Source organism: Scylla paramamosain, chromosome 2, assembly GCF_035594125.1.
Source record: "Scylla paramamosain isolate STU-SP2022 chromosome 2, ASM3559412v1, whole genome shotgun sequence".
Classification (NCBI taxonomy): Eukaryota; Metazoa; Arthropoda; class Malacostraca; order Decapoda; family Portunidae; genus Scylla; species Scylla paramamosain.
The window spans coordinates 3,877,501-3,905,000 of NC_087152.1; the positions used below are offsets into that span (position 1 = coordinate 3,877,501).

The following is a 27,500-nucleotide window of genomic DNA, read 5'->3' on the forward strand; positions in this document are numbered from 1 at the left end:
TGAAATGCATAACTTACTTTTTTTCAATCTCCATGTTAACATTGACAATGTTCCCAAAAGTGGAGAAAGCCTTTTTAAGCACCTCCTCTGATATGTGATATCCATACACATAAATGGTGTGTCCTTGTCTGGGTTTGCCATCTGCTCCTCGTCCATCTCTAGTAAAGTCCCCACGCTCCTCTCGGTCACGTGCTGTTACAAAGCTGTCATACAAATTTTGCTGCAAAAGATACCAAAAGTAAATCAAAACACACACTTCATGGATGCTGAAAATAATGACTAAAATCATACATTTTGCTGGGGACCATTAAAAATTAAGAGGGATAAATACTACCTATTTTTCAAAATTCTAAAAGATAAACATGTAAGTATGAACTGTCAAATTTGATACACATCACAACCCTTGTATCTGCAAACTTCAACTTTTTGCAAACTGATAAAACTCAATTCATATTCAAAGTATGAAGAATCAGGAATTCTTTATAACTAAATTACACATAACCATAATTCTGTCTGAACCCACTAAGGTGCTTAGCTGTCACTCTCAGTTTGCACCCAAAATGTAAATGAAGGATGCATGCCAATGGAGAAGGTGCCAAAACTACATCAGTGCAGCAAAACAATGCTGTTTTATATGATACACCAAACATTTTCATGGACCTATTTCAATCAGTAAGCTTTCTCTATAAAAATGCCTGTGTATCAGGTTTGACAGATCTAAAGAAGGTGAGGGAATAAAATATTAAGTGAGTAGTGGAGCTGGCCTATGTAGCACTATTGGGTGGTTTGGTAGAGATTAGACAAATTATATGACATAGAGGGGTTAATACTGTGTAGTAAGTGAAGTATCTAGTTGAGAGGAATGACAATGAGATGAAAAGTTTGAGGAGACAGGAAAAAAATAGAATGTGCAGGGATGAAGTAGATATAAAGACATGAACAAACAGAAATTCTTCTAATGTGACTTTCAAGAGAAGGGCATCTGAGTAAGATAAAATTACATTTCATAAATTTTTAAAATACTGCCCTCAATGCATTAGAAGATTTAGATAAATATATAAATAAACAAGGGACAAAAAAGATTAATCAAAAACCTTATTGCTTACCTTTACTTTGACCCTGGACTCATGAATTTCTTCCTCAGGGTGGGTTGTAGAAAATGGCTGATAACCTGATGGAGCTTTGTCAGCAGCTGATAACTTTCTCTCCAAGCCCTGCAAAATACGACGATCATTAACTTTACTGACTTCATACACATCATCATGATCCATTATGATTTACATTAATATTCTTATGGAACAAAGGTAAAGTGAACAGAATGCTGATCACCATTAAATTCTACACAGCATACTGGATTGAAATTTAATATATTAAACTTATCTCATAACACAGAGGGATGGTGTGGTAGTAATAGTCATGGCAGACAAGACAAAATGTACTTTCATTCCAAATCACCTACTTATTCAATTCACAGTAGGCCCTACTGTAATGAATAGTGAAAAGAAGGCTCATATCATGGTTGTGGTTGAAGCAGGTCCTTTTAATAACAAAAATTTCTTAAATGTACAAGCAAAAGCATGCATATTATTTGGGTTTTGTTATCTTTAAGCTAAGTTTTGCACCATATATTGAATAAGTAGTTGATATAGAATGAACAATGGCATAAAAAGATGCAGTGTAAAGAATTATTGAAGAATGAGTCATGAAAGCTCTAGTACATCCTAACTGTCTGCTTGCTTGGACACACTAAGGATGTCTGGAGATCTTATTCTTATAGTCACTTTATAGTCACCTGATATACAACAATATTTGACAAAAAGGATGGTTGTATTACATACCTGGTAAAGCATGTTGCTAAAAATATTAGATTATATGAGTGTTTGTAACATTTTTTTGTTAACACTGTTGATCCAGAATCTATATTTCTACTAGCATTTTTTTTAAGTCATAAGTGATCCCCTTGGTACACATCATTCAGAAATATTAAATACTAAAGAAATATCAGGAGATGAAATGTACACACTGGAACAAGAGGAAAAAATAGAGATATAAAAGAATCGTAGAAAGAAAAGAAAAACCACAAATGACACTAGTTGTTCACTCACATACTCAACAGACATACTCTAGATAAAACACATTTTTAGCTAGTTTAAATGAAAAAAAAATTAATTATATTTCCTGGGTAAAATGATGTCACATTCCTCACCATTGAGCGTTTAAATGTCGTCTTCTCAGTGGCTGCCTGTGGTCTTTCTGGAACTTTGATGGCTCCTGATTTGATGAGTTTTTTGGCCATTTCTTTTGCATCCTTAGCCTCCATTGGACGTTTCAGGGGAACCAGTGGCTCTGGCTCCTGTTTAGGTGCTTTGAGGGCATGCAAAGCTTTTTTCTGTGGACAGAGACATTATATTACAAATCAACTTATTTCAAGTGAGGTTTAATGGCGTGATTCCTTCTGATGTACAGTACATATATGGAAGTGAGGGAGAACTTTATATATAAGGAATTTCTTTGATGTCACAGACTCTGTAAATGGTTACTAAACAACATGGCATTGGGATGAAGTTGATGCTGCTATGAAACTTTTTTTTTTTTTTTTTCATGGGTGGAAGGAGGTGAGTAAAGTAGATGAAGCAAACCTGAACAAGTAAAGGCTACAGCAAAATAAAAGGAAAAGTTGATAGATTAGACTGGATCTAAGAAACATTTGCTGAACATGTTTTGCAGCAAAGAGGGTACAAATGAGGTTTCAAGAGTGGCTAGATGTAATCTGGAACAAGAGGGCAGTTAACTGGGTAATAATCACTGACCCTTATCTCCTAAATTTGCCATCAATTCCCTGTGTGTTTGCCAGGTGAGCTGTTTCCTTCTTTGTTCTGACCAGTGGCATTGTATGGCTCACTACACAGGAGCTACCAATTTTTTTCAACATGCTCCATTCCTCATTAAGAACTGCCACTGTTATCAACAACTGATGTTATTACTGCTACTCCTACCCTCATTTCTGGAGGGAGGAGCTGGAGTGAGAAGTCTCTATTGCTTGCCCACCAAGAAATCAAACATCAAGCGTGAATTCTTTGAGAAAAGTGAATGAATATGGTGGTGATTATGTTGGGAGTAGTGCCTCCACTCCTAGTATGCTTGCTTGTGAATGGAATCGTGATGAGGTTTAGAAGAGAGCAGAAGTGGAGCAGAGTAGTGGAGGCAGCAGCTGCAGTGAAACAAGTCTGGTCCTGTGGGTCTCAAGGTGGCAAATATGATGCCCTAGCGAGCAGACCTGAGGTGAGGAAGGATGTACATGTGGTGTGATTGGCACCTGGACGTGTGGCAGTCTGCAAGAGATGCTGCGGAGGACAGAGGGAGGGCAGACCTGGAGGAAATGCGCGGTGGGTAGATGTCATAGCTGGCTGAAGACCTCCCTGCTGCTTCTGAAGAGACAGAGGCTGGTGGAGCCTCTGTGAGGTTCTACTGTGTACCTGAGGGCTGACCTGAGGAGTACCAGCTGCTAGGAAATGCAGCTGAGAGAGACTTCGGTGTGTCTAGCCATAGCCTTCTGTGTTGCACTGCAAGTTGTGAGTCATGCCTTGCGTGGCAGGTCATGCCTCCTGCGTGTGTTTCTGCATGGACATCCAAATGACTTTGTGTCCTGGGTATGAGTGTGGATGGTGTGTGTGACTTTGCCTCTGCCAGGTCAGAGTATTTTGTACCTGTGGTGTCCTGTGAGTCATGAGATAGCTGTGCCCTGCTCTCTAATGAGGAAATATATGCCTGTGCTGTGTATACAATCTTTGCACGTCCTTTCCTTACACTCAACTAATGTGCCGAACCCTGTGAGTTGCTTCCGCCTGCATCATGGCTCCTTATGATGGAGTGAGTGGTGTCCTGACTTCTCCATGTGAGTTGCTGCCTATCCAGGTAAGAGTGCTACTTGTGGCTGAACAGCTGCAGGTGGCGGTGTAAATGGTGGGTGCCGCAATAGTATATTGTCCTTATGTATAATGCTGATTACTTTCAAAAGATCCCAATCACATTAAGTATATTTTAAAAATAAGTGAATAAAGCTTTGAGCTCAAAATTCCTGAAAGTTTATATGATCAATCTGAAAAATAATAAAGCAAGACATCTGGTAGGCAAAAACAGCAATTTTGTAGTTAACTGCACACTGATTATTTCTTTTCTTTCTGAAAGTACTTTACCAATATCATAGCAGGCATGTACAATGAAATGCATGTAACATCCAGGATTAACATACACCAGGGGAAAAAAAAATAAAAATAAAAAGTGTGTTGGTTGAAACTGCAAATTTACTGGAGAAAGGGATAAAGTTGTTGTACTGAACAAAAAAATGCTAACACGCTGAGTAACTGCATAATTTTCTACGAAAGAATTCTAGGGCGTGGAGGCATAACGTTGAATATGCAATCTGCCAAATAAACAGATCGGGCGAGAACATAATTTTTTATTTAGCATCTCACGTTCTGCAAGTCTTTCTACAGCTTGTAACTGTTTACCTTTCGCCGCAGTTTTTGATACTTGGCTTGAAGCATCTGTTCCTCCTCAGTAAGGTTGCTTGGGAAGTGTAAGTATACCATGATGAGTGTTAGATGTACGTTTCTCTGCCGCTGCTGTTGACGAGGCGTACTTTGTTTGGGTCCACGACAGTGTTGCCAGATCAAGGAGAGTCAGATGGTGTAAAGATTTCAGCAGATTACACGAAAAATTTCGATAGATATAAGTAAAAATTCGATAGATACAATAAATAGATAAATAAATAAATAAATAAATAAATAAATATATATATATATATATATATATATATATATATATATATATATATATATATATATATATATATATATATATATATATATATATATATATATATATATATATATATATATATATATATATATACACACACACACCCGGTTCACACATAATTCTTATTTACACTGCATGTGTAGAACTTTGAGCTATATTACTGATAATTACTACTTGCTTGACTGTTCCGTGAGACAGGCATGTTAACCGACGGCCCAACTTGCCTTAAGAGTTTAGACGGACTTAGACTTGTATGATTAGTGAAACGAAGAAAGGACAAAAGACAGAAAGAAAGAAAGAAGAAAAGGAAGAAAAGAAAGAAAGAAAGGGAAGAAACAAACTTATCAACGAAACATTGGAAATATTAACTCTTGCCTTGAACTGAAATGAGAGGGAAGAGGTACGCAGTTCGGTAGAATTAATGACTACTAACCTTGAGAAATTCTGTGGCCGGAAAGTTGGAGGAAAAGCGTAAATACGGAGACCTGTGTGATTAGATCATCAGTTCCAGAAAAAAAAGTCAGTAATATTAGTTAAACAAACTGCCACTGAAAAAAAAAAGATTCGTCACAAATTTGATTAGTTTATAGAACACATAGGTAGATGTTCTATGAGACAAGAAAAGTTGGGTTCACTGTGCTTGACTACAACGTGACAAAGACTGACTGGGCGATTTTTAAGAAGGTTCCAGTGTTAACTGAGAACAAAGGGAAGGGAGCCACGAGGGATTTTGAAATGAAAGGAAAGTTATTGAATAGAAAACCACAGGAAAACAGATAAGAATGACTAACCTGTGATGATAATGTGGCAGATGAGGTGCTATGTGTGTGATGTATTGAGCAGTCACCGTGTTACGTTTCAAACAAATCTGAAATTATGGTATGAATATTCAGACTGACCTACCCTGGGACACACACACACACACACACACAATTCTTCAGGCCTACATGCAGGTGGCAGTCTCTGAACATTCGCACTTACACGTTACAGGAGCTAAACGCTAAGCGAGTACTAAGAAAGAGACGTCTGTGTGCCCAAGCCTTCACCTCCTGAAGACTTGTGACACGCCTGAATAAAGGCGACATCAGCTGGGGAGTTAAGAGGAGATGGCAACTCTCTGAACGCTGATATAAGTGAGTGTCCGCCTAAGTATCACCGACTCAAATTCTTTTGAAATGTGTACCAGAATCTTCTCAACACACACACACACACATGCATACACACAGTAGTGGTAGTAGTTTATTCACCACAGTTTACAATAAAATCAACCACAAAATATAAAATTCAGAAAGCGTAAAAATACTGCAATCCACGTTATTATCAATAGAAATATGAAGACTTGAAGTTGACAGTCAGTGGGAAGGTGCCATGTAGAGAAAGCCTTCCTCACTGTGGCTCAGTTCAGCCACGTCCCCGCCACACGACCACCTCGGACCTACTGGCGACGCAGAGGAAACCAAGTGACTACGCCGATCAGCTGTATATAGTATACAAAGACTCTCAGCGTCACGCAAAACACCGCAGCGAAAGCCGGCACTAACGAAGCCATACAGGCTAGCGAGAATAACCACTGCAAGGAGGACATCGAAACAAGTAATGGCATACAGGACGTGAAAACTAACTGCGTAGCCGAGGATAGCAATCAGAAAGAGCCCACATCGTCTCCGCAGGCCGGCTCCCGCCTCGTGCGGCTGTGGATCGAAGTGTTCGGGGAGCGTGCACAATAGCAGACCAGTGAAGAGGAAGAGATAAACGAAGACCTGCAACATGCAGCGCAATTCACGCCGTCGGGAATCAGCAAAGATACGTGCGAATGGCATCTCCATTGAGGACAGCGAGAACAATGACGTACGGGACAGCGCGCAACGGGGACTAACGGATTCACCGAAGTGGTCCTCTTCCGTCAACAGTTCTTCAGCGGTTTCTCTTCCTTCCTCCTCTCCACGTTTTTCCAAGAAGAAAGAAGGCAAGAGTTTGAAAACCCCGAGATTGTCAGGGACAGTTTACATCATTGGCAGCAAGATCAAGGGAGTATACCGAAAGCAAGTTGGCACGCGGCTATGGACAGACGTGTTTGGGAGAGAACATAACATGAGAAGCAGGACAGTGCAGCGGAGGTTAACACACGTCATGTACAGGCTGTCGAGCTCGGCGAGCGTTCAGAATATCAGCAGGAAAAAGTTTTTTAAGAGGCACCGTAGACAATCGCAAGGGAAGCTGGCAACCATTATGCGAGGCTGGGTTGATGCGTTCAGGACATGCATGTGTGTACAGAACATTTCCTACTTAGAATAAATTGAATTTTCATCCCTAGCATTACCCGCAGAAATTCGTGTTACACCCTATCTTTCAGATGAACCCACTGATCAACTTCAATGATATGAAAGTATACATGTTCAGAACAGAACACAGCAGGGTTGAGATGAAAAGGAGAAATAATTAATGCAGGAAACAATGACTGTGTATGGTTATAGTATGACACTTTTCATATAGTTACATAATTCAGAAGCTCCCATAATAAAAGTTCCTATAAAAAGGAACTATATATATATATATGTGTGTGTATGTGTGTGTGTGTGTGTGTGTGTGTGTGTGTGAATTAATGTTAAGAAATATAAATAAAAAAATAACAATGAAATAAATTCAATTTTTCTGGGGTAAGATTTATTGTCCAATTAACAACTTCTCTGTAAGGCAGTGCACATTATACATAACAATAATTCTCCAGAAATCAAATGGTCTAAATTTCAACTCTGATATGCATGAGTACAAGCAGCATTTCAGCAGCCTCTAGTGATGGGGTAAGATTCATGGCAATCCCATTATCTGGGACATGGTTAAATTATGAAGGTTGTATACCCCCAAAATAACACATAAAAAAGTAAATAAATAAATAATAATAATAATAATAATACAAAAGTAATATGTTACTTATACCACAGAGCTTGAGAAAATAAACAAATAAAATAAAATTTAAAAAATAACAATAATGAATTAAATAAATATTTCACATATACTCTGTATTATCTACAATACAAGGCTGCCAGTAACCTATCTGTATAAAACTTAGGAAGCAAAATTGTTTTGAAGCACAATGAGGCTTCACTCTTGAAGGCCTGCACTGAAAAAAAAACAACAACTGTGAAGCAGGTAAAAATGTTATGCAAAATCATGTGAAAACAAGTACAAATAATATGCAAATCTGCAAGAAGACTCTTGAGTCAGTGTATCATAGATCTCTGAGGCAAATGTTCCATAATACACAATAGTTAACTGTACATGAAAAAAAAGTAAAAATGTTATCACGTTCGTTAAATCATATTATCAACTTTGGTGTGTGTGTGTGTGTGTGTGTGTGTGTGTGTGTGTGTGTGTGTGTGTGTGTGTGTGTGTGTGTGTGTGTGTGTGTGTGTGTGTGTACACAAGTGTATAAATATATAATGATAGCATCTGAAACTAACATATTATATTCCACTTTATATAATCAGACACATAACACAAAAATATAAATAAATAAATGCTATATCTATTATACACACCATGGGCATTACCTGACAAAGAGAAGCATTATCAACAGTGGGTACTGATACTGAACCACCTATCACCATCACATAACACAGGGAGGAACTGTAGCTGCTGTGGTTATCAGGTTAACACTGTGTCATGCATCATGTACACAGGAAGAAACAGTTTACAAGAAAGATACTCAGGTCATTTCCTTACATATTTACAATTACAATAAATAAATTTACTCAGACATGAACATTTTTAAGGAGGCAATTTTAAAATGACTCAATAACATTTATCTTTCTGTTTAAGTACAGTAAATATATGATACACAAATATAGTTTACTTTGTATATTATTTTTCATAGTTATGTTTGATAGATTGGTATATGCTGTGCAGTGTGTGTGTGTGTGTGTGTGTGTGTGTGTGTGTGTGTGTGTGTGTGTGTGTGTGTGTGTGTGTGTGTGTGTGTGTGTGTGTGTGTGTTTTACTCAACTATATTTTATTTGTCTGTACTGTTGATAGTCTGATGAGCAGTAAAGAGTCTTGTATTTCTTTGTCAATTTCTCCACTCTTAACACTTGATGTGTGTGTGTGTGTGTGTGTGTGTGTGTGTGTGTGTGTGTGTGTGTGTGTGTGTGTGTGTGTGTGTGTGTGTGTGTGTGTGTGTGTGTAAGACAACCTTGACAATATAATGATAATTGTCTGTGTAAAGCACTGACATATTAAGTTTTGATTAATAAAAATTGTCTTTTCTTTAATTCAAAGCATTTTGGGTCCAAGATTTGTGAGCAGGAATTGTTATTCCAACCATACAATACTGTCTACATGCACAAGCATGTTACCCAGCCAGCATTTAATTTCTCTTGGATCAAATGGAGTCACATGAATCCATACATGGACTTACTGACAAGAATACTACTGAGCACCAGTTAGTGTGAGAAGTTGATGGCTGGGCAACATCTATGAGGTTCAGAGGCCCAGCCTAGAAATTTTTCTTCTAAAGATATCAATAGGCAGGTTTGTCTATTTAATCATCTGCATAAATATTGATCATATCTATTAGTCTGAGCTTTTTTAAATATTAAATACACCTTGGACTGCAATAAAAAGCAATGTTTTTAGTTACTGATGGGCTGCAACTAACTTGTTTCAAGATACAATGTCACTAGGTACTAAGCTTATATAATACAAATACCAATAAATCTGTATACAGAATGTTGGAAAATGTGTGTGTGTGTGTGTGTGTGTGTGTGTGTGTGTGTGTGTGTGTGTGTGTGTGTGTGTGTGTGTGTCATGCATATGTGTAAATGATAAACACACACACACACACACACACACACACACACACACACACACACACACACACACACACACACACACACACACACAAATTTCTTCACTTGGACTATCACCCTGCATGCACAGAAATAACTATTTGAAATCAAGTTACTGATACATTATGCTATAAGACACACAGGATACCCAAGTACGTACTACCTAATTATAGAGTACATACTATGTAATATTTATACAATAAATAATGTTTAGCTACACTATTTCTGATCCATTTATGGAATGTGCAATGGAATGTGCAATGAATATCATTTGTTGCTATTTTTATCTCCCCCCAAAATACCTTTGATTATTATATACAATGTTTACATTTGACAGGTAAACTAAACCTTTAATTTTGGCAATATATCAAATATCGTTTGTTTCATGATGTTGAAAAATTCTGATTATTAAGAAGAAAGCTCGGATATATATTAAAAAATTCTATTTACAATCTCTAGTATAATGCTGATGAAATTACCAACCACTGTCCCTGTAGATTTTGTCATCCAAGATACAGATATTTGAAAGGAAACTATTGTTACAAGATATGTGCATGAAATAATTGTTGTGACAACCAACAGCAATCAGTGATGTCTTCCATGTAAATCCATACTGACTGCATATAAAAAATTATGCACACATGCATACACTTATCAAGAACATTCTTTTCCTCTCTGCGTGAATGTACATCACAGCAATAAATTATATTCTTGACTGTGATGGACTGGAATGCATCATCTGACTTGAGAGAGTGGAATGTGACAGGTATCACAGACAAATAAAGTTCTTTTACCATGATAAGGAAGGAAGTTTTAAGTTCTGTGGTGGTTTATAAACTCAATTATTGTTAAGAAAAATCATTCCTTATTCAAGAGAGCTTTAAGTAATTATTTGTGACTAGCGTTAACAAGGTTGGTACATACCACACTAAGTAATTACACTTTCTTTAACATAGTCAGTGGTAGAGCATCAGGTAGCTCAATATCCTCTAGGTGAATGCTGGATGGGTTGAAAGGGAACCTTACTGGGAAAGCAAACTTGGTGTTCATCAAAAGTGTGGCCTGTAATTAAAAGAAACCATATGTAAATATAATTCAAGCCAAATGAAATACACAAGTAAATGAGAAAAATAAGTAAACAAATACATATCACATATCAGTCTATCTAATGCATAACTTAACTACTATCTTCATTCTTTCATACTTTAAACTGGTAAACTGGAAGATTCCTAGTTTCTATTTTGTGCCTATTTATGACTAAAACTATTCCCTTAGAGATTTATCAGACACTTCCAGAACTAAATTGGTCAACTCAAACCCAAAGCAAGAGTTAGACAATATTTTCAATCTTTAATCCCTTATACTAGTAAACTCTGGATCTCTCTATCTGCTTCTGTATTTCCTCTTCCCTATGACTTTAACTCTTTCATGAGAGGGGTATTAAGATACTTCACAATATAGTTTTGGACTTGATTAGAGACTGTCTTCTGAAGGGACTGGCACTTCCATTGGACCTCTTTTTTTTTCAAATTTTGCTGACTTAGCAAGTGTCCCTCTTTCAAGTTAAAGTCTGAGATTTCCTCAAATAAACTTTCTTGGAAGTGATATTCAAACAGTTTTTTTCCTTTTCATGCTTTCCACATTTCAGAATTTCAAATTGTTAGCTATACCAGGATTCTAAAACATTAAGGAGCACCACTTGCTCACTATGAACGACAAAATGCATGAAACCTTTGAGTCTTACCTGAGCCTGCTCTCCTTCAGCACGCTCCTGTAGCTTGGCCTGAATTTTGTGGATGAAACTGATGGGTACTCTCTCCTCAAATTCATCTGCTGGTGTGTATAAATTGAGAATCTTGATAATCTGGAAAAAAAGGAAAAAGGAAAATTAGTGTGAAATTCTGATCAATCTCCACTGCGTCAGCATCCTAATATAAACTAAGTAATAGGTATATCATACATGCATCACAACTCTCTCTCTCTCTCTCTCTCTCTCTCTCTCTCTCTCTCTCTCTCTCTCTCTAAGAATTAGTATATACCAGCCTCAAAAATTAGGTCTCAAAATTGTCACGAACCTGAGACACAGACAGCTTGTCACACATGTCACATATAGAATGTACATCATCATCAGTCTTGCGGGCCTGGAGGAGCTGGGCTGCCTGAATGATGGGAGCCAGTGTGTCTGTCACTCCTGACTCATGCAGTCGCATGTCTCGTGTCCACTGCTCCAGATGACTCAAATTATAGCGAATCTGCATGCCCTTGGACCAATGGCACATGTCTTTTCTTAGCAGCAAGTTATTTAGTGAGCCAGCACAGATGAAGTAGAATATCTGGAGAAAAAAGGGAGGGGGAAAAAAAATTACACTTGTAATGAAAATATATTTCAATACCTCTATATGGCATTTCATGAACATTTCAACTATGAAATAAAACTATATACATGCAAGGAACTGTCATTTACTGGAAAGGCAAAAACTTGACACATGATTAATGAAAATCAGAACAATGTTCAAATAAGCAAAAAATACTGCGAATTTGTTGTAGAACATGGATAGGCAAGTTATGTGACTACTACTGATCTACTCTTACCATCCAGATTGAGGCAAATATGTATAATGGTATTAATGGTATTACCTTTTGTAAAGTGAACCCGATAAATAAAACTGAATAAGTATTAGATGATCCTGGCATTCAAGCCAAAAGTATTGGTGATAATATCTTTGGTGTTGTTACTCTAGCAACCATACTAAACCCATCTCATTTATATGATATATAATCTAGAACATAAAACATCTCTACATTCAAGTAATAGCACTAACACTGGATGATAGTAATGGGTTTGGCTAGAATAAAAGATCAAAATCTAATTCTAAAGCTATTCTCCATAAGAATAGCTTTAGCACTCAGGATATTATGAGTAACAAATGCACAGATATGATTTCTTTTGTTCATAGGCAAGACTGCTTAGTAAAGTGGCTGCAGGTAATGGCACCTCTGAGTGAATGGTGGTAACTGTGTTGTCTTGGGTTTGAATTCTGGGATGTACAACTCAACTAAATATCACTTAATACCTCCTTCATATCAGTTTGTCAATTTTTTTTTTTCAAATACAACAGCTACATCTTGATCTGATATACAACTTTGTCTTACATTAATGACCTGCAGAGATACAAATTATCCTTACCTGTCTGAAAACTTGAGTGATTAGCTCAGGATCTGTTCCAAACATGGCCAGTGTGCGATAAAACTGAGTCATTTCCTTCAGCAGCAGATCAAGTGCTTTTTGAGGCTCCACTGGTGACTCAAGCTCACGAGCAACACTACCAGTTCGACCTGTAGATATATACAATTAAAAGCTCATGTCCAAGTTAATAGAAGCAACTCATCAAAAAGAATCACCCAGTGAAAATGAAATGCTTTAATTGCATCAAATGAACTACCAAACTCAACCAGTCATTCATGCATGTATGCCATGAGTATCACTGCTTCATGATTCCCATTCCCAAAGATGAACTACAATTCAAAAATGCTCTCAGAAGAATTAATGAAAATATTTAAAGCATAAGGTTTGTAAATGTATCCTTAGTCCCTCATTCATTCAAACTTATTATACAGACTCAACCTGCAGGACATATAATAAACATTGCCAAATCATGAATGTAACATAAGGAACATAAGGAAAAACAGATTATGACATAACATGATCTCTAGAGGTATAAATACATGAGTAGAAAGAAGGAACAGAGCAGAAATTGGAAAATAAAATGACAGTTCATAGCAAGCATTATATATAGAAATATAAAGACAATGACTATCTTCTTGGAGCCAATTCCTCATACACATAAATGTTAGAGAAAAGATGTTATAAAATTACAATAAAATTATTTAAGTTTTATAAAAATTATTTAGATGAAACATTAGAGGCATCAGTAATAGACCAATATTGTGACAAGGCTAAATGTGACCAAGCAAAGAAACCTCTTTCTTACCTCTCATGCCTCCTGGTTTGTTGCCTGAGAGACCAGCAATTGCCTCATGTTCCAGGATAGATGGTACTATCAGAGGCTGAACCTTTTCTTCCATTAGTTTTATGACACCCTGAAAAAAAAAGACAATATATGGAGCTGAATCTTTTCTTCCACTAGTTTTATGACACAATGAAAAAAAAAAAAAAAAAAAAAAAAAAAAAAAAATATATATATATATATATATATATATATATATATATATATATATATATATATATATATATATATATATATATATATATATATATATATATATATATATATATACAGTGAGCCTGCTGTTTATTGGAAGTAGAAAATCCATAAACAGCATCACAAGATCCAATAAAATACGGGTGAAGAGGGAGGGAAAGATAACTATTAATGGAAATTACACTAGAACCTAAACTCAACTGAGTGCAGATGTATTTCATCACTATCTTCTCAGTTTTCTAAGCATTCATATCACTATGGATCCAAAAAGAAAGCTAAAAACAGCAAAGGTGTACTGACTTAAAACATTTCAACTTGAGCTGTCATTTTAACTAGAGTTTCACTAATCCAAAAAGCTGTCTGTTGTGAGGCCTTTATGATGCCTGGGCCAGTATGCAGAAGTGTACTCATAGTGACATCACCAGTCTCATCACCAAATCATCATTAAGCTTTCATAATGAAGTTTGAGAGTACAGAAGAAGAGTGAAGAGTGATACCAATGTCCTACCAATTATTTTTTTATATGTTTATTGAAAAAAAAAAAAAAATCTGAATGATGAACAAAAAATACTTATACTTTAAAATGATCATTAATATTTAACACATAATAATTATCAGTAACCAACTTATTATTTGCATCTGTATACTTACATTGTAAATCCAAACAGCAATATCTGATAGAACTTGTCTGTATTCAGAGAGATCAAAGTTCTTGAGAGATTGTTCATTTTGTTTGACAGTGTTCTCTGCTTGGAATGCTTTATCTCCAGAATACTGTTTTAAGTTATGCAACAATCTTAGGACATTGGACAACCACAAAACAGTTGAATCTAAGTCTTCATGGCGCTTCTTTATCACTCTTTTGACTCCATTCACAATATTGTTGAGCAGAGATCGCACTTTTTCATCATCATTGATGTGGTCTGTGTGACGGATGCACATGAACAATATGTATGCAGGGAGACCTGGCAACAGAGTTACTGCCACACGAGGTTTCAACTCTGAAAATGGATGAAAATAAGTTTTATTTCAACATCTACATAAGTGTTAAGTAAAAATACATATATAAATAAATAAATGTCAAGAACCTAGATTTTCCCTCTCACTACAATTATGAAGGATTTTCTGTGCCTATTGTATGCTGCTGAAGAGTAATTGTTTCATACACTTTTTATGTTCCAGTTCTAAAAAGTTCAAGTTCTCATATATAAGTAATTTACACTGTCATTTTATTGATCTTTTCTACATAAAAAAAATACAACTTTGTGTATAAGATGAACATAACTAACAACAGAGTTTGAATAGTGAAAAAAATATGAAGTGCTACTCTTAGATAAGAAGAAAAATAACTGATAAAAACACAAACACACCTGATAATATTCAAATTATTATCATTATACTTTATACTTTTTCTTTCCTTTTCAATTGTATCTTACATGACTGAGTCAGAATCTACTCATTCAAGAACATTTAATTTATCTGCATGATCTAAATTTTATAAATATTTTTAATGTAAGAGGGTCATTGGCCAAGAGAGAGAGAGAGAGAGAGAGAGAGAGAGAGAGAGAGAGAGAGAGAGAGAGAGAGAGAGAGAGAGAGAGAGAGAGAGAGAGAGAGAGAGAGAGAGAGAGAGAGAGAGAGAGAGAGAGAGAGAGAGAGAGAGAGAGAGAGAGAGAGAGAGAGAGAGAGAGAGAGAGAGAGAGAGAGAGAGAGAGAGAGAGAGAGAGAGAGAGAGAGAGAGAGAGAGAGGAGAGAGAGAGAATCCCACTGAGGTGCCAGTCCTAATGGAGATGTCAAAAGAATCTTTGAAAATTGAAGGATGTGTCTTGAAACCTCCCTCTTGAAAAAAAGTCATAGGAAGGAGGAAATACAGAAGCAGGCTTTAGATATATCCATGTTAACCAAGCAGACCGGGGCCCCAGCGCGTGCTTCCATGCTAGACACAGTCCTTTCCTTTATGCAATGGACAGACAAACTGTTTTTTTAAAAGAAATGGTAACTATTTCCAGGGATGTAATGCCAGAAACAACCCTGCTTTGGTGGATACAAAACTATGCATGTTAAACTAAGGCTGAAAATCTTTTCCTTACAACCTCCATACTGTGAAGGCAAACTTATAGGACACGTGGAAAATTAAAGAATATCATATAGCATTTTGTAAGGGGCATCTAAAAAAAACACCAAATCACCCTACTGATTACAGCTTTCAAATTGTATGACTTTGTCTTTCTAGCAACTATACATACTGATCTGTCCCTTGCATGTACTTTTTTTCAAAATTAAACATGAATTCTAATAATAAGAATTTATAGATTTCATAGACAGAACCAAATCAAGATTTTTTTTCTTTTTTTTTTTTTTTTACATAGGAGGGACACTGGCCAAGGGCAACAAAAATTCAATAAATAAAAAAGCCCACTGAGATGCCAGTCCCAGAAAAGGGTCCAAAGCAGTAGTCAAAAATTGAAGGATAAGTGTCTTGAAACCTCCCTCTTGAAAGGATTCAGGTCATAAGAAGCTGGAAATACAGAAGCAGGCAGGGAGTTCCAGAGTTTACCAGAGAAAGGGATGAATGATTGAGAATATTGGTTAACTCTTGCATTAGAGAGATGGACAGAATAGAGGTGACAGAAAGAAGAAAGTCTTGTGCAGTGAGGCCGTGGGAGGAGGGGAGGCATGCAGTTTGCAAGATCAGAAGAGCAGTTAGCAAGAAAATAGCAGTAGAAGACAGCTAGAGATGCAACACTGAGGCAATGAGAGAGAGGCTGAAGACAGTCAGTTTGAGGAAAGGAGTTTATGAGACAAAAAGCTTTTGATTCTACCCTGTCTAGAAGAGTGGTATGAGTGGAACCCCCCCTAGACACGTGAAGCATACTCCATACATGGATGGATAAGGCCCTTGTACAGAGTTAGCAGCTGGGGGGTTAGAAAAACTGGCGGAGACGTCTCAGAACACCTAACTTCATAGAAGCTGTTTTACCTAGAGATGAGATGTGAAGTTTCCAGTTCAGATTATAAGTAAAGGACAGACTGAGGATGTTCAGTGTAGAAGAGGGGGACAGTTGAGTGTCACTGAAGAAGAGGGGGATAGTTGTCTGGAAGGTTGTGTCGAGTTGATAGATGGAGGAATCGAGTTTTTGAGGCACTGAACAATACCAAGTTTGCTCTGCCCCAATCAGAAATTTTAGAAAGATCAGAAGTCAGGCATTCTGTGGCTTCCCTGCATGAAATGTTTACTTCCTGAAGGGTTGGATGTCTATGAAAACACGTAGAAAAATGCAGGGTGGTATCATCAGCGTAGGAATGGATAAGACAAGAAGTTTGGTTTAGAAAGTCATTGATGAATAATAAGAAGAGAGTGGGTTACAGGATATAACCCTGAGGAACACCACTGTTAATGGATTTAGGAGAACAGTGACCGCCTACCACAGCAGCAACAGAATGGTCAGAAAGGAAACTTGAGATGAAGTTGCAGAGAGAAGGATAGAAGCCATAGGAGGGTAGTTTGGAAATCAAAGCTTTGTGCCATACTCTATCAAAAGATTTTGATATGTCCAAGGCAACAGCAAAGAAAGAAGGAAAGGAAAGGAAACAAATAATAATAATAATAATAATAATAATAATAATAATAATAATAATAATAATAATAATAATAATAAATAAAAAAACTGAACCCCAAACTGTCCAAACTAATTTATCTTCATAGACTAAAATTATTTACTTACCATACACAAGAACTCTGATGATCTGCATTTCATCCCTTCGATCATACTCAAACATGCCCATGTATTCCCGTTCCTTTTTCCGGATGATGGGTAGAACTTCTCCTTCATTGGTAGTATTAACATCCAGCATATCTGTTGGGTCTCCACCTGTGGAAAAAAGCACCAGAACCCATGAGATAAGTAACATTAAAATATTATGGACAAACACAAAGCAATATGGAGACAAGGAGATGATCCAAAGCACAGCAGCCACACATATTCTGCATAAACCATGCAAACTGCAAATGATAATATTGTGATCAGCAACAAAATGACTTACTCTGTTAGAATGATAATTTTAAACAAAGCTTAATTTTTCTTGCACGTGATATAGCATTCAAGAATGAAGATATAAAGATGAATAAAACATAATAAAGAAATTGAATAACACCTTCTCCTTCCTTCAACTAGCAAAGAATGTGTACAAAATTATGAACTCATTGTCTGACAGGAATCTTGCAATCTTGCCCTTTCATATACATGAGTCAAATTTGAGTGAGGGCCCTCACCTCTAGAGTCTAGTTATAGTGTATGGTAAACACCAAAAGGATAAAAAGGCAATGCAGATTTAATAGATTCACCTATGAAAATCAGCCATCTCAAGAATTTATAAACTTCTATAGTACAAGTAAATATTAATTTTTATTCCACTACTGTATCTGAATAACAATTTCTGGATGTCTCAATCAATATTTACCATAAATGAATTCATAACGATGGGTTTTAACTAGTTTATAATATAAGAATTATCTATATTTTCTTGTTAACTCTTTTTCATCAATTTATATGCTAGGTTAAGATCCCATAAAGTGAGGTACTCGAAACAAAAAATAATAATAAAAAGGGACTCGTTGTTCCCTCACAATCGTTTCTGTCACCTTTTAGGATGTGCAGGAAATATGATTGTAGTATTCTTCCAACATGGCTGCAGTGTGTACATTCAAGACATCTTCCTTATTAATTCAAAAACTTAAAACAACCATGGACCTTTCTATCTGAGAAATGAAGTAAACCTACATGTATATCCATTTACAAATCTGCCATTATCATACAATTTTTTAATAGACATTAAAGTGTTTTGATCTATTCTTGTATAGTACATATTTTACAGTCCTTGAATGTTTTTTTCAAATCTTCTATATACAATTTGAACAAGCCTATATCCATTCTGTAACATGTAGCTTTGGCTTCATTAATAACTAACAAATTTGACACCTCAGTATTTAGATCTTGACCAACTGGTTTTTGGAACAGCTCTTTACAAACTGAGGCAAATTACAACAGGGGATAGGATCATTACCATGAACCTTACAGTATGGTGATCGGTGCTTCAATCTGGAACCAGAATATATAAAATATGCAGTATTGGCAGCCTCAAAAATGAAGACAGCAATTCAGGCATACTTCAAATACTCTTAGCCATGTCACTCACAGAAGACCAACCTCGTGCATGAATCTAGTATATCAAAGCAAATTATTTCCATGCACTGGGGCTACATATATGCATGAGATGTTTTATATCCATCCCCAAAACAACCATTTCATATGGATGTATTGATGGAAATAGATGAACAAATAGAACTCAACCAAAGGAGTCAGTCCTTCGGTCTGGCATTTTGCACCACCAACATCATTTATGTTGGTTTATGACACTCCAACACAATATTTTCCCATGCATGAGAGGGCCGCATATGCTTATGTTCTGCCAAACAAGAGATTTTATAAATACCGGTATATTGCAAACTAGTCAGAATAACAGAAATGGAAAAAAATAAACATGATAGGACCTTGCTCATTATGGTATCATCTCCAGTAACAAAAGCCATCAGTAATTCTGTCATTTGCACACACAAATGCCGTAACAAACCAGTCTTTATCATGTCATCAATGCTGTGAGCTTCAGAATTCCCAGAATATAAAAAAATAGGTTCCTCAGTACAAAGCAAGAGCAAAATTGCAGTGCTCATTATAAATAAATATACAAATGGTAATTCTGCTGCATATTGGGCATACATGCATGCATGATCATGCAGCTTACCATACGGGCTGCCCTGAGCTGAGGACCGCTTACTGCTGCTGCCTGAAAGGTTCGGGTGGTGATGTTGGGTGATTATGATGTTCATCAAAGACAAGTATAAGGATCAAGGTCTTGGGAGATTACTTATGCTATGAAAATACTGCTATCTAATAAATCAATACAAACAAATCAGATAAATAAATACAGAAAATTTATGCCACAACCATCAATTACAGAATTAAGATGCCCTAAACACTTAAGAGGATATTCTTTGAAAGATAACACAAAAAGAACATTCCCTATTAAAACTTTTTTTTATAAGGCACCACTTTGAAATAACAATATATATGCAATTTATGTTACAAGCATTTTAAAACAAGTTATTCTCCTGACTTTCAATAGCATAATAAACCAAATCATAATAAATGGCAACTTAGCTAAACTTCCTAGTTAAAAGGAGTGCTCAAAACTGCTTCCCTGGTGAGGCAGTCTTGTCTGGGAATTAGTGAATGCTGTGTCCTTGTAAATCCCCAGTTGCCTGGGTACCTCTAAGGCATTTTTTGTAAGTGATAGCATTCTAAGGATAAATTCATCAATTGTGGTATGAGATAACTCTTGGTTTGGAAATCTGTGTCTTTGATTCAGGCAAGCTGTGATATCTCAGCACCAGCAGCAGCAGCTCAGCACCTGGAATGCTGTAGTCAAAACAGTCCCAGTACATTTATCAGATGTTGTCTTGTGAGGCAGTCAGCTGCTGCCCTGGGTGGTTCTATCATGATCATTCTATTAAGGATATGATGAGTGGCTACTGCTTGAAAGATTTCATTGCAAACTGCAAGTCATCATAAGAAAATAATTTCCATCTTGTGTTACACCATAGCATTCTCACAACAACACTATGGTATATTGATCATGCATTAAAAAGCAAACCTAGTGTAGCATTCTGGTAATGTCTTGTGTATCTCTGAAATACCTGTCTTTTCACAAGCCAAGTGTCAAACTATCTAAGTTAATTGACATCTTATTCAACATATTTTCCTTAGCACTGCAAACATCACAGAGATGCTTACAGCCTTTGTCAGTGCTGGTGTAATGGAGAGTATGTTTGTAATCTGACTTTATGAAAATACTCCATGCTGCTTTTTAAACATGATGAGGATGATGACATTAACATGAAAGTTAATTCTGAATATAAAAAAAAATCAATTCTGAGTTATAAAAAAATTGTGTTCTCACCTCCTGCTTCTTTAAGCTTCTTGGCATAGGCTCTCAGAGAGCGTTTGTATTTCTTTAGTTGTTCAGTTAGATTGTCCACTTGGCCTTGAAGGTTCTGTGAAAGAAAGAGTACAATGCATTAAATGATCTTTTATACTTTTCAACCCTTTTCCAGTAGTATAGAAGAAGAGTATTCAATGTATGTATGTATATATATATATATATATATATATATATATATATATATATATATATATATATATATATATATATATATATATATATATATATATATATATGGTATATGTATATATGGTATATATATATATATATATGGTATATATATATATGGTATATATATATATATGGTATTCAATGTATGTATATATATATATATATATATATATATATATATATATATATATATATATATATATATATATATATATATATATATATATATATATATATATATATATATATATATATATTATGGTGACCATCATCCCCATGTCAAATATATGTCTATAAATAACTTACCAGCATTTGATACATTTTGCCTTATGACTGTACACAAACTCTGCTGCAACCTTGAATGATGTGACAGGAAGCTCTCCAGGTACAATCAAATGATTAGGTTAGATGTGGATCTTACTACAATGGTGCAGTAAGGCTAAAGCAGTTCTATTTTTGGACCCTAATGCAGAAAGAGAGAGAAGGGTGTGTCATGCAACTGTGAGGATTGGTTCTCTCTCCTCTAATGGTCAAGAGGCTAGAATTAGGATGTAAGGGAATTCTTGTAACTGTGAATGTACAACACCTATTCCACCACCTGAGGAAATGCCTTGCAAAGACATGCTTACTGTTTTCAAAAGATTAATTACCAAAGATATATTAATTCCATACATAATTAATAATTTCATATACCAACCTGAGATTCCTTTCAAAGGGGGAAATTCTCAGTATTGGAACTGATATATTACAGAAAGAGTTCGTGGTCACAAAGGTCCATCCCTTTGGTTGCCCTTCATGTTACTGAATGAATTCAGTAACAGTATTCTTTCAACAAGGCTGTGAAGTGTAACAGTGGGCTGTATTCTCCCTACCACATGAAGAATACATACTCATAATCCAATTACTAAACCACTCCATCCCTTGTGCTCCACTGTTTACAAGTCTTTTTGTGGTAAAATGCAAACAATGATAAACTTATCTCTAATCCAATTTCAAACATTCCCATCAATTCCATCCAGGTGCTGTAATACTTACAAGGTTTTCTGAGGTGAGACGCATAATTTCAGACTGCAAAAGAGTCTCTGAGTTGGTAGAGTCACTTTTGCACAGATTCTGTGCCAATAATTTCTGCTGCCGCTCATTGTCCCGACGAAGTCGTTCCAGCTCTCCCTTGTAGTCTGCCTCTGTTTCATGAAGGCGCTGCTTCTCCTTTTTCAGTTCATCCTCCAATTGTCTGCAAGAGGTAGATGTAAGATAAATACTCTTGAATTGCAGAGTATAATAATAATGAAAGAATTTTGAAATTTCCTGTCAATGGTCTTCATTTCTATCATTACTATATTCTCCAGAAATCAAAATATTATGACATTATCAATAACCCTTTGTTTATATTAAAGTGAATAACAGTTCCCATGATTGTACAACTGAGTTGCCTACTGATGCAACATGCCACACATATCCTTGAATGAGTGCAGGCAACAAGTAAACAGTTTACAGAACATCAAATAAGCTGTCAGGACATCTGGAACAACAATGTACAGGTAGTGTTGCCAGCCCATGCTGGATAATGGTCAGCAGCAGCAAGTGTGTGTGTGTGTGTGTGTGTGTGTGTGTGTGTGTGTGTGTGTGTGTGTGTGTGTGTGTGTGTGTGTGTGTGTGTGTGTGTGTGTGTGTGTGTGTGTGTGTGTGTGTGTGTGTGTGTGTGTGTGTGTGTGTGTGTGTGTGTGTGTGTGTGTGTCAATGCAATACTTAACATTTGTGTATACACTACAAACAGTAAAGAAAGTGTCTGCATCCACCAATCTATATACTGATGAAGACATGTCCAAACCTACTGTCAGCTATGGGTGGGTATCCTACAATATATGTATTCTGATCTCACTACAAGTTCCATTTCAAAATTTAATTTCATTTTGATTTCTGCATTTACTTTGTCATCACCTGCCCACATGCTGTTCCCGTTTGAAACACCCCTAAGTTATCTACGCACCACTAGGGCCTATTGTTAGATATGGAGAAATCTATGGCATCCTGATCATGGTGGGCTTGGGTGGACAGTCATGGTGTGAGGTGACAGTGTAATGACCCAAGCATAGAAGCCTCACAACCCTGCTTGGGCAAGGGTGCAACTTTCTGCTTGATTGGTAATGTGCTGAGCTTTCATGGTTAGGTCCCAGGTTCAATTCCCAACACATTAACTTTCTCCAAAAGCTCAGACTGATTAAAGTTTTCAGATCAACTGCTCAGTATTTCAATGTACTGAGTGTTCTGGTTATGCCTAAGGTTGAGTCTATACAAGTGGGTACATCTGGTTTGGTGTGATACACCAGATGCTGTGAAAACAGCTAGTAATTGTTTTATGGCCTTAAGGTGTCTCAGCCCAACCAGCCATTGACAATTGGCTCTTGCCAATATAACCTCAGCACAGATCCCAGTTATCTGGACTTGCTATAATCACAATGATCTCGGCAAGTTTCACAGCTGTCCTCTATTAGGCAGTCAACTGCTGCCCTGTGCAACATTGTTACTGCCATTCTTTTAGAAGGAGTTCTTAGGAATAATCATCAGGTTTTGAATAGAAATATTGCTATGAAGAGGAGCTCAATAATGCATGATAGGAGCTGAAAACTATGAATAACATTTGTATTGTTTGAGCAAGGCAAAACCAGCTGATTATAAACTAAGAAAAATTTGTATTATATGCACAAAAAAAGAGCATATTTGAATTCTCTTAATGAATGATACAGTTCATCTGTGAGTCTGATACAACTAAAAAGGTCATCCTTACATGAAAACATTAAAAGTTACAGCTCTAACTTGACAGTTTTTCCATGAGTGTTATATCTATTAAAAATATTACCAGGAAAATTGTATTCATGAAGAATATCCAGGTCTTACAGCAAACACATAATAAGGAACAATATGAATTGAGAGAGAGAGAGAGAGAGAGAGAGAGAGAGAGAGAGAGAGAGAGAGAGAGAGAGAGAGAGAGAGAGAGAGAGAGAGAGAGAGAGAGAGAGAGAGAGAGAGAGAGAGAGAGAGAGAGAGAGAGAGAGAGAGAGAGAGAGAGAGAGAGAGAGAGAGAGAGAGAGAGAATGTTTGCAGGAATGAGATGCAAAGACAAATGGAATAAATAGTCTTCTATCATGGCCATCCCTTGAAGAGTTCCCTGAAACAGGCATTGATGTAGGCAATATTTGACAAGATCACAGTATAACAAGACTGTGAATTTAAAGGAATAAAATAAAGGGGGATTGAGATATAATTGTAAAATGCTACATTGCTGTAGCATGGTCATGTCTTACCCCTCACACCTCCTCTTTGCAGTGGAAAAAATGCCAGTATTTGGACACATATTACCGTGTATCAGGATTATTAATGAGGAACACATTTTTTTTTAGAGTCTGCATCACAAAAGCAGGTAGTGATACAATGACTTAAGGTAATATAAAGAATTATTTATGTACTAGGTATAAAAAGGATCAACACCTATCCTGATAAGCTTTCAGGTACTGAGTATATTTTTAGCCATGCAACTATTTAGATGAAGAAAAACAGAGGAAAGAAAGAACATATGAAAATACTGATGAAAATGTAGCAGCAGCAGGAGCAATAGTAGTAGTAGTAGTAGTAGTAGTAGTAGTAGTAGTAGTAGTAGTAGTAGTAGCAGAAGAAGCAGAAGAAGCAGAAGAAGTAGTAGTAGCAGAAGAAGAAGAAGAAGAAGAAGAAGAAGAAGAAGAAGAAGAAGAAGAAGAAGAAGAAGAAGAAGAAGAAGAAGAAGAAGAAAAGGAAAAAGAAACCAAAGTTAAAGAACAAAATATGACAATAGAAGATGAGGAGGAGGAGGAGGAGGAGGAGGAGGAGGAGGAGGAGGAGGAGGAGGAGGAGGAGGAGGAGGAGGAGGAGAAGGAGGAGGAGGCAGCAGTAAAGGAAAGGGAAAAATATATAATACTGACATTTCACATATTTTCTAAGAATTCTCTGTGAACAGTTACTATGTTCTATTAATTCTCTCTGATCTACCATCATGCACTCTACCAAGACCAATATTTGTATTGCTATTAGGACATACACAAGTCTTGACATGCTGGTATGTTGACAGAAAGACTTAGCCTGCTGTTCTGTCCTATGATACACTAACCATACAACTATATAGAGATGGTGACTGCTTAACAATTGGGTGTAGGAATTGAAAACAAAATATCTAAGACATCTATCAATAATATCTCAATGGTATTCATAAGCTTATGGGTATGGGTATAAATATTTAGAGAGAGAGAGAGAGAGAGAGAGAGAGAGAGAGAGAGAGAGAGAGAGAGAGAGAGAGAGAGAGAGAGAGAGAGAGAGAGAGAGAGAGAGAGAGAGAGAGAGAGAGAGAGAGAGAGAGAGAGAGAGAGAGAGAGAGAGAGAGAGAGAGAGAGAGAGAGAGAGAGAGAGAGAGAGAGAGAGAGTGTGTGCACCACTGATGGACACCACTTCCTACATTGTAAATGGATCACCCTGCTTTGTTCCTACCCAAAGAAAAAGAGGTCTGTAACCTTCTTCCACTGTCCCTGTTCCCCAAAATGGGAACACCTTCATTATTTCTCTGCCCTACCCTCTTCCTTCATATTATAATTCTAAAACTACAAAAGCACAAAAGCATCACTTCGCTAAAAATCTCCAGTTAATTTTTTCAAAGACGACTTTATCACAGTTCTCCAACACAAAATCAAAATTTTATGTTCATGAGGTCCCCATCTATGAAACCAGTCTAACTTCAAATAATGAAATGAAAAGCAACCCTGCATGCAACTCCTTGGATTGCTTGATGTTGAACATTGTTAGTATCAGTCGCCTAGTAGTATGGATGCCAAGAAAAAAAGTTCTAGCATATAAAAACAAAACTGTTTTGCAAATACTTACTGATCAATTCTTAAACAGTCATCACCAACATAATATATTAACACATAAATACAATAAAATGAGGAGTAAAACATGATGGTTCTCCCAGTTTTGGTCTTACCGTCTGAAGAAAGTTGGGTACATCCCGAAGCCATGTCAGGGGGTATAGGGAATGTTAATATAACTGTTGTGTGTGTGCAATGGGAGTTCCATGAAGTCTATAAAAGACTTATAAAAGTGATGCAATCAATGATTCAAGATTGAGCAGTAGCATATTGGGTCACTCACTTTAATGTAGTCACTACTAACCTGTTGACTTGCTTCTGTGTTTGATATGCTAATACAAGCTCTCCATCCTCATTCACTATATCCACATCTTTGCCATATGAAGTCTGGGTGACTGATCGCAGATCATGGGCACGGTTCGCTAACACGGTGCGTAGCTGGATACATTCTTCTCGTCTCCTCTCCAATTCATCTTGTAGGGCTTCAAATTGTTCTGAAAATATTACATGTATCATTATGCATAGTTTCTAAACTTAATAATCTAAAAGAATGCATCTGTAAATTGTTTGACCATACATATGGAATATACCAGGTTCATTAAAATGAATTTTTACATAACGAATCCAGAGATCCTTGCCCACTAAGCAACAAATTGAATTGCTATTTTTTAATGTTTTTGTTACTAAATGTGTTAAATTGAAAATTAGAATATATACAAGGTAGAAGAAGAAAATTGTCATGATAAAAAAAAGAAAGTAAAGAGGGAGGTAGAAGAGGACAAAACTAAGTAGTTTGGAGGTCTGTACATACCAAATGAAGTGGCAGACACCTGAGAGAGAGAGAGAGAGAGAGAGAGAGAGAGAGAGAGAGAGAGAGAGAGAGAGAGAGAGAGAGAGAGAGAGAGAGAGAGAGAGAGAGAGAGAGAGAGAGAGAGAGAGAGAGAGAGAGAGAGAGAGAGAGAGAGAGAGAGAAATTAAATAATAGATACCAAAAGCAGTAATAAATTTTTTAAAAGTAGATGGCATCCCTCCCTCTGATGCTTTGCTGAAGAGGAAGATGGCAATGGATTCTACAGGAAGATTCTGTCGTTTACTTTAGGTAATTCTTCAAGGTGCAAAACCTTATCCAACAGGTGCAATCTAATGTAGTTGCAGCAGGGTACAATAATGCAACCACCAGCACATAATATGATAAAAGTTGCATCAGTTTCTCACCTCTGTACTTTGCAATGCCAACAGTTAGCAACTTTGCAACACAAATTGCTGTGAGGAAAAAAACCTTTAAAGTGCCTGCCATTCAACTGAAGACTCTACATGGCCTAGTTGCTGAGACATCAAACTGACAGGACAAGTAACTCTTAGGGATCAAATCAAAAGCATAGTGTGTGCATGAAATATGCATGACTACAAAAATGTAAAATAAAATTATGCTTACTCATAAATTCTTGAACTCTGTTGTTCTGTGGCTCTGAATCTGCAATGGATTTCCTCAG

At 36.6% G+C, this 27,500-nt stretch overlaps 2 protein-coding genes across 7 annotated transcripts in view; both read right to left on the bottom strand.

Annotated features, from left to right (window-relative positions):
• The window catches only part of LOC135108585 (negative elongation factor E-like), a 9,960-nt gene extending 4,078 nt beyond the window's left edge, over positions 1-5,882 (bottom strand). Inside the window, exons 1-6 of one of the 2 annotated variants that reach the window (XM_064019748.1) lie at positions 5,803-5,882; positions 5,613-5,689; positions 5,255-5,306; positions 2,207-2,389; positions 1,107-1,214; positions 18-220 (exon numbers count right to left, since the gene is read on the bottom strand). In XM_064019748.1, coding sequence (XP_063875818.1) covers positions 18-220; positions 1,107-1,214; positions 2,207-2,320 — 425 coding nt within the window. In that variant the 5' untranslated portion in view covers positions 2,321-2,389; positions 5,255-5,306; positions 5,613-5,689; positions 5,803-5,882. Of the gene's footprint in view, positions 1-17; positions 221-1,106; positions 1,215-2,206; positions 2,390-4,511; positions 4,673-5,254; positions 5,307-5,612; positions 5,690-5,802 lie in introns of those variants that run through there. The other variant, XM_064019742.1, reaches the window with a different exon arrangement.
• Positions 5,883-7,468: 1,586 nt separating this feature from the next.
• Positions 7,469-27,500, bottom strand: part of LOC135108569 (unconventional myosin-Va-like) — a 69,496-nt gene continuing 49,464 nt past the window's right edge. For 3 of the 5 annotated variants that reach the window (XM_064019730.1, XM_064019709.1, XM_064019726.1), the window contains 12 exons: positions 27,443-27,500; positions 26,312-26,501; positions 22,154-22,352; positions 20,906-20,999; positions 19,691-19,732; positions 17,614-17,760; positions 14,540-14,889; positions 13,658-13,766; positions 12,853-13,001; positions 11,741-11,998; positions 11,410-11,529; positions 7,469-10,727 (listed from right to left, as the gene is read on the bottom strand). The exon at positions 27,443-27,500 is cut by the window's right edge and continues 51 nt beyond it. In XM_064019730.1, the coding sequence (XP_063875800.1) occupies positions 10,602-10,727; positions 11,410-11,529; positions 11,741-11,998; positions 12,853-13,001; positions 13,658-13,766; positions 14,540-14,889; positions 17,614-17,760; positions 19,691-19,732; positions 20,906-20,999; positions 22,154-22,352; positions 26,312-26,501; positions 27,443-27,500 (1,842 nt within the window). In that variant the 3' untranslated portion in view covers positions 7,469-10,601. The remainder of the gene's footprint in view (positions 10,728-11,409; positions 11,530-11,740; positions 11,999-12,852; positions 13,002-13,657; positions 13,767-14,539; positions 14,890-17,613; positions 17,761-19,690; positions 19,733-20,905; positions 21,000-22,153; positions 22,353-26,311; positions 26,502-27,442) is intronic. The other 2 variants (XM_064019733.1, XM_064019717.1) reach the window with 1 other exon arrangement.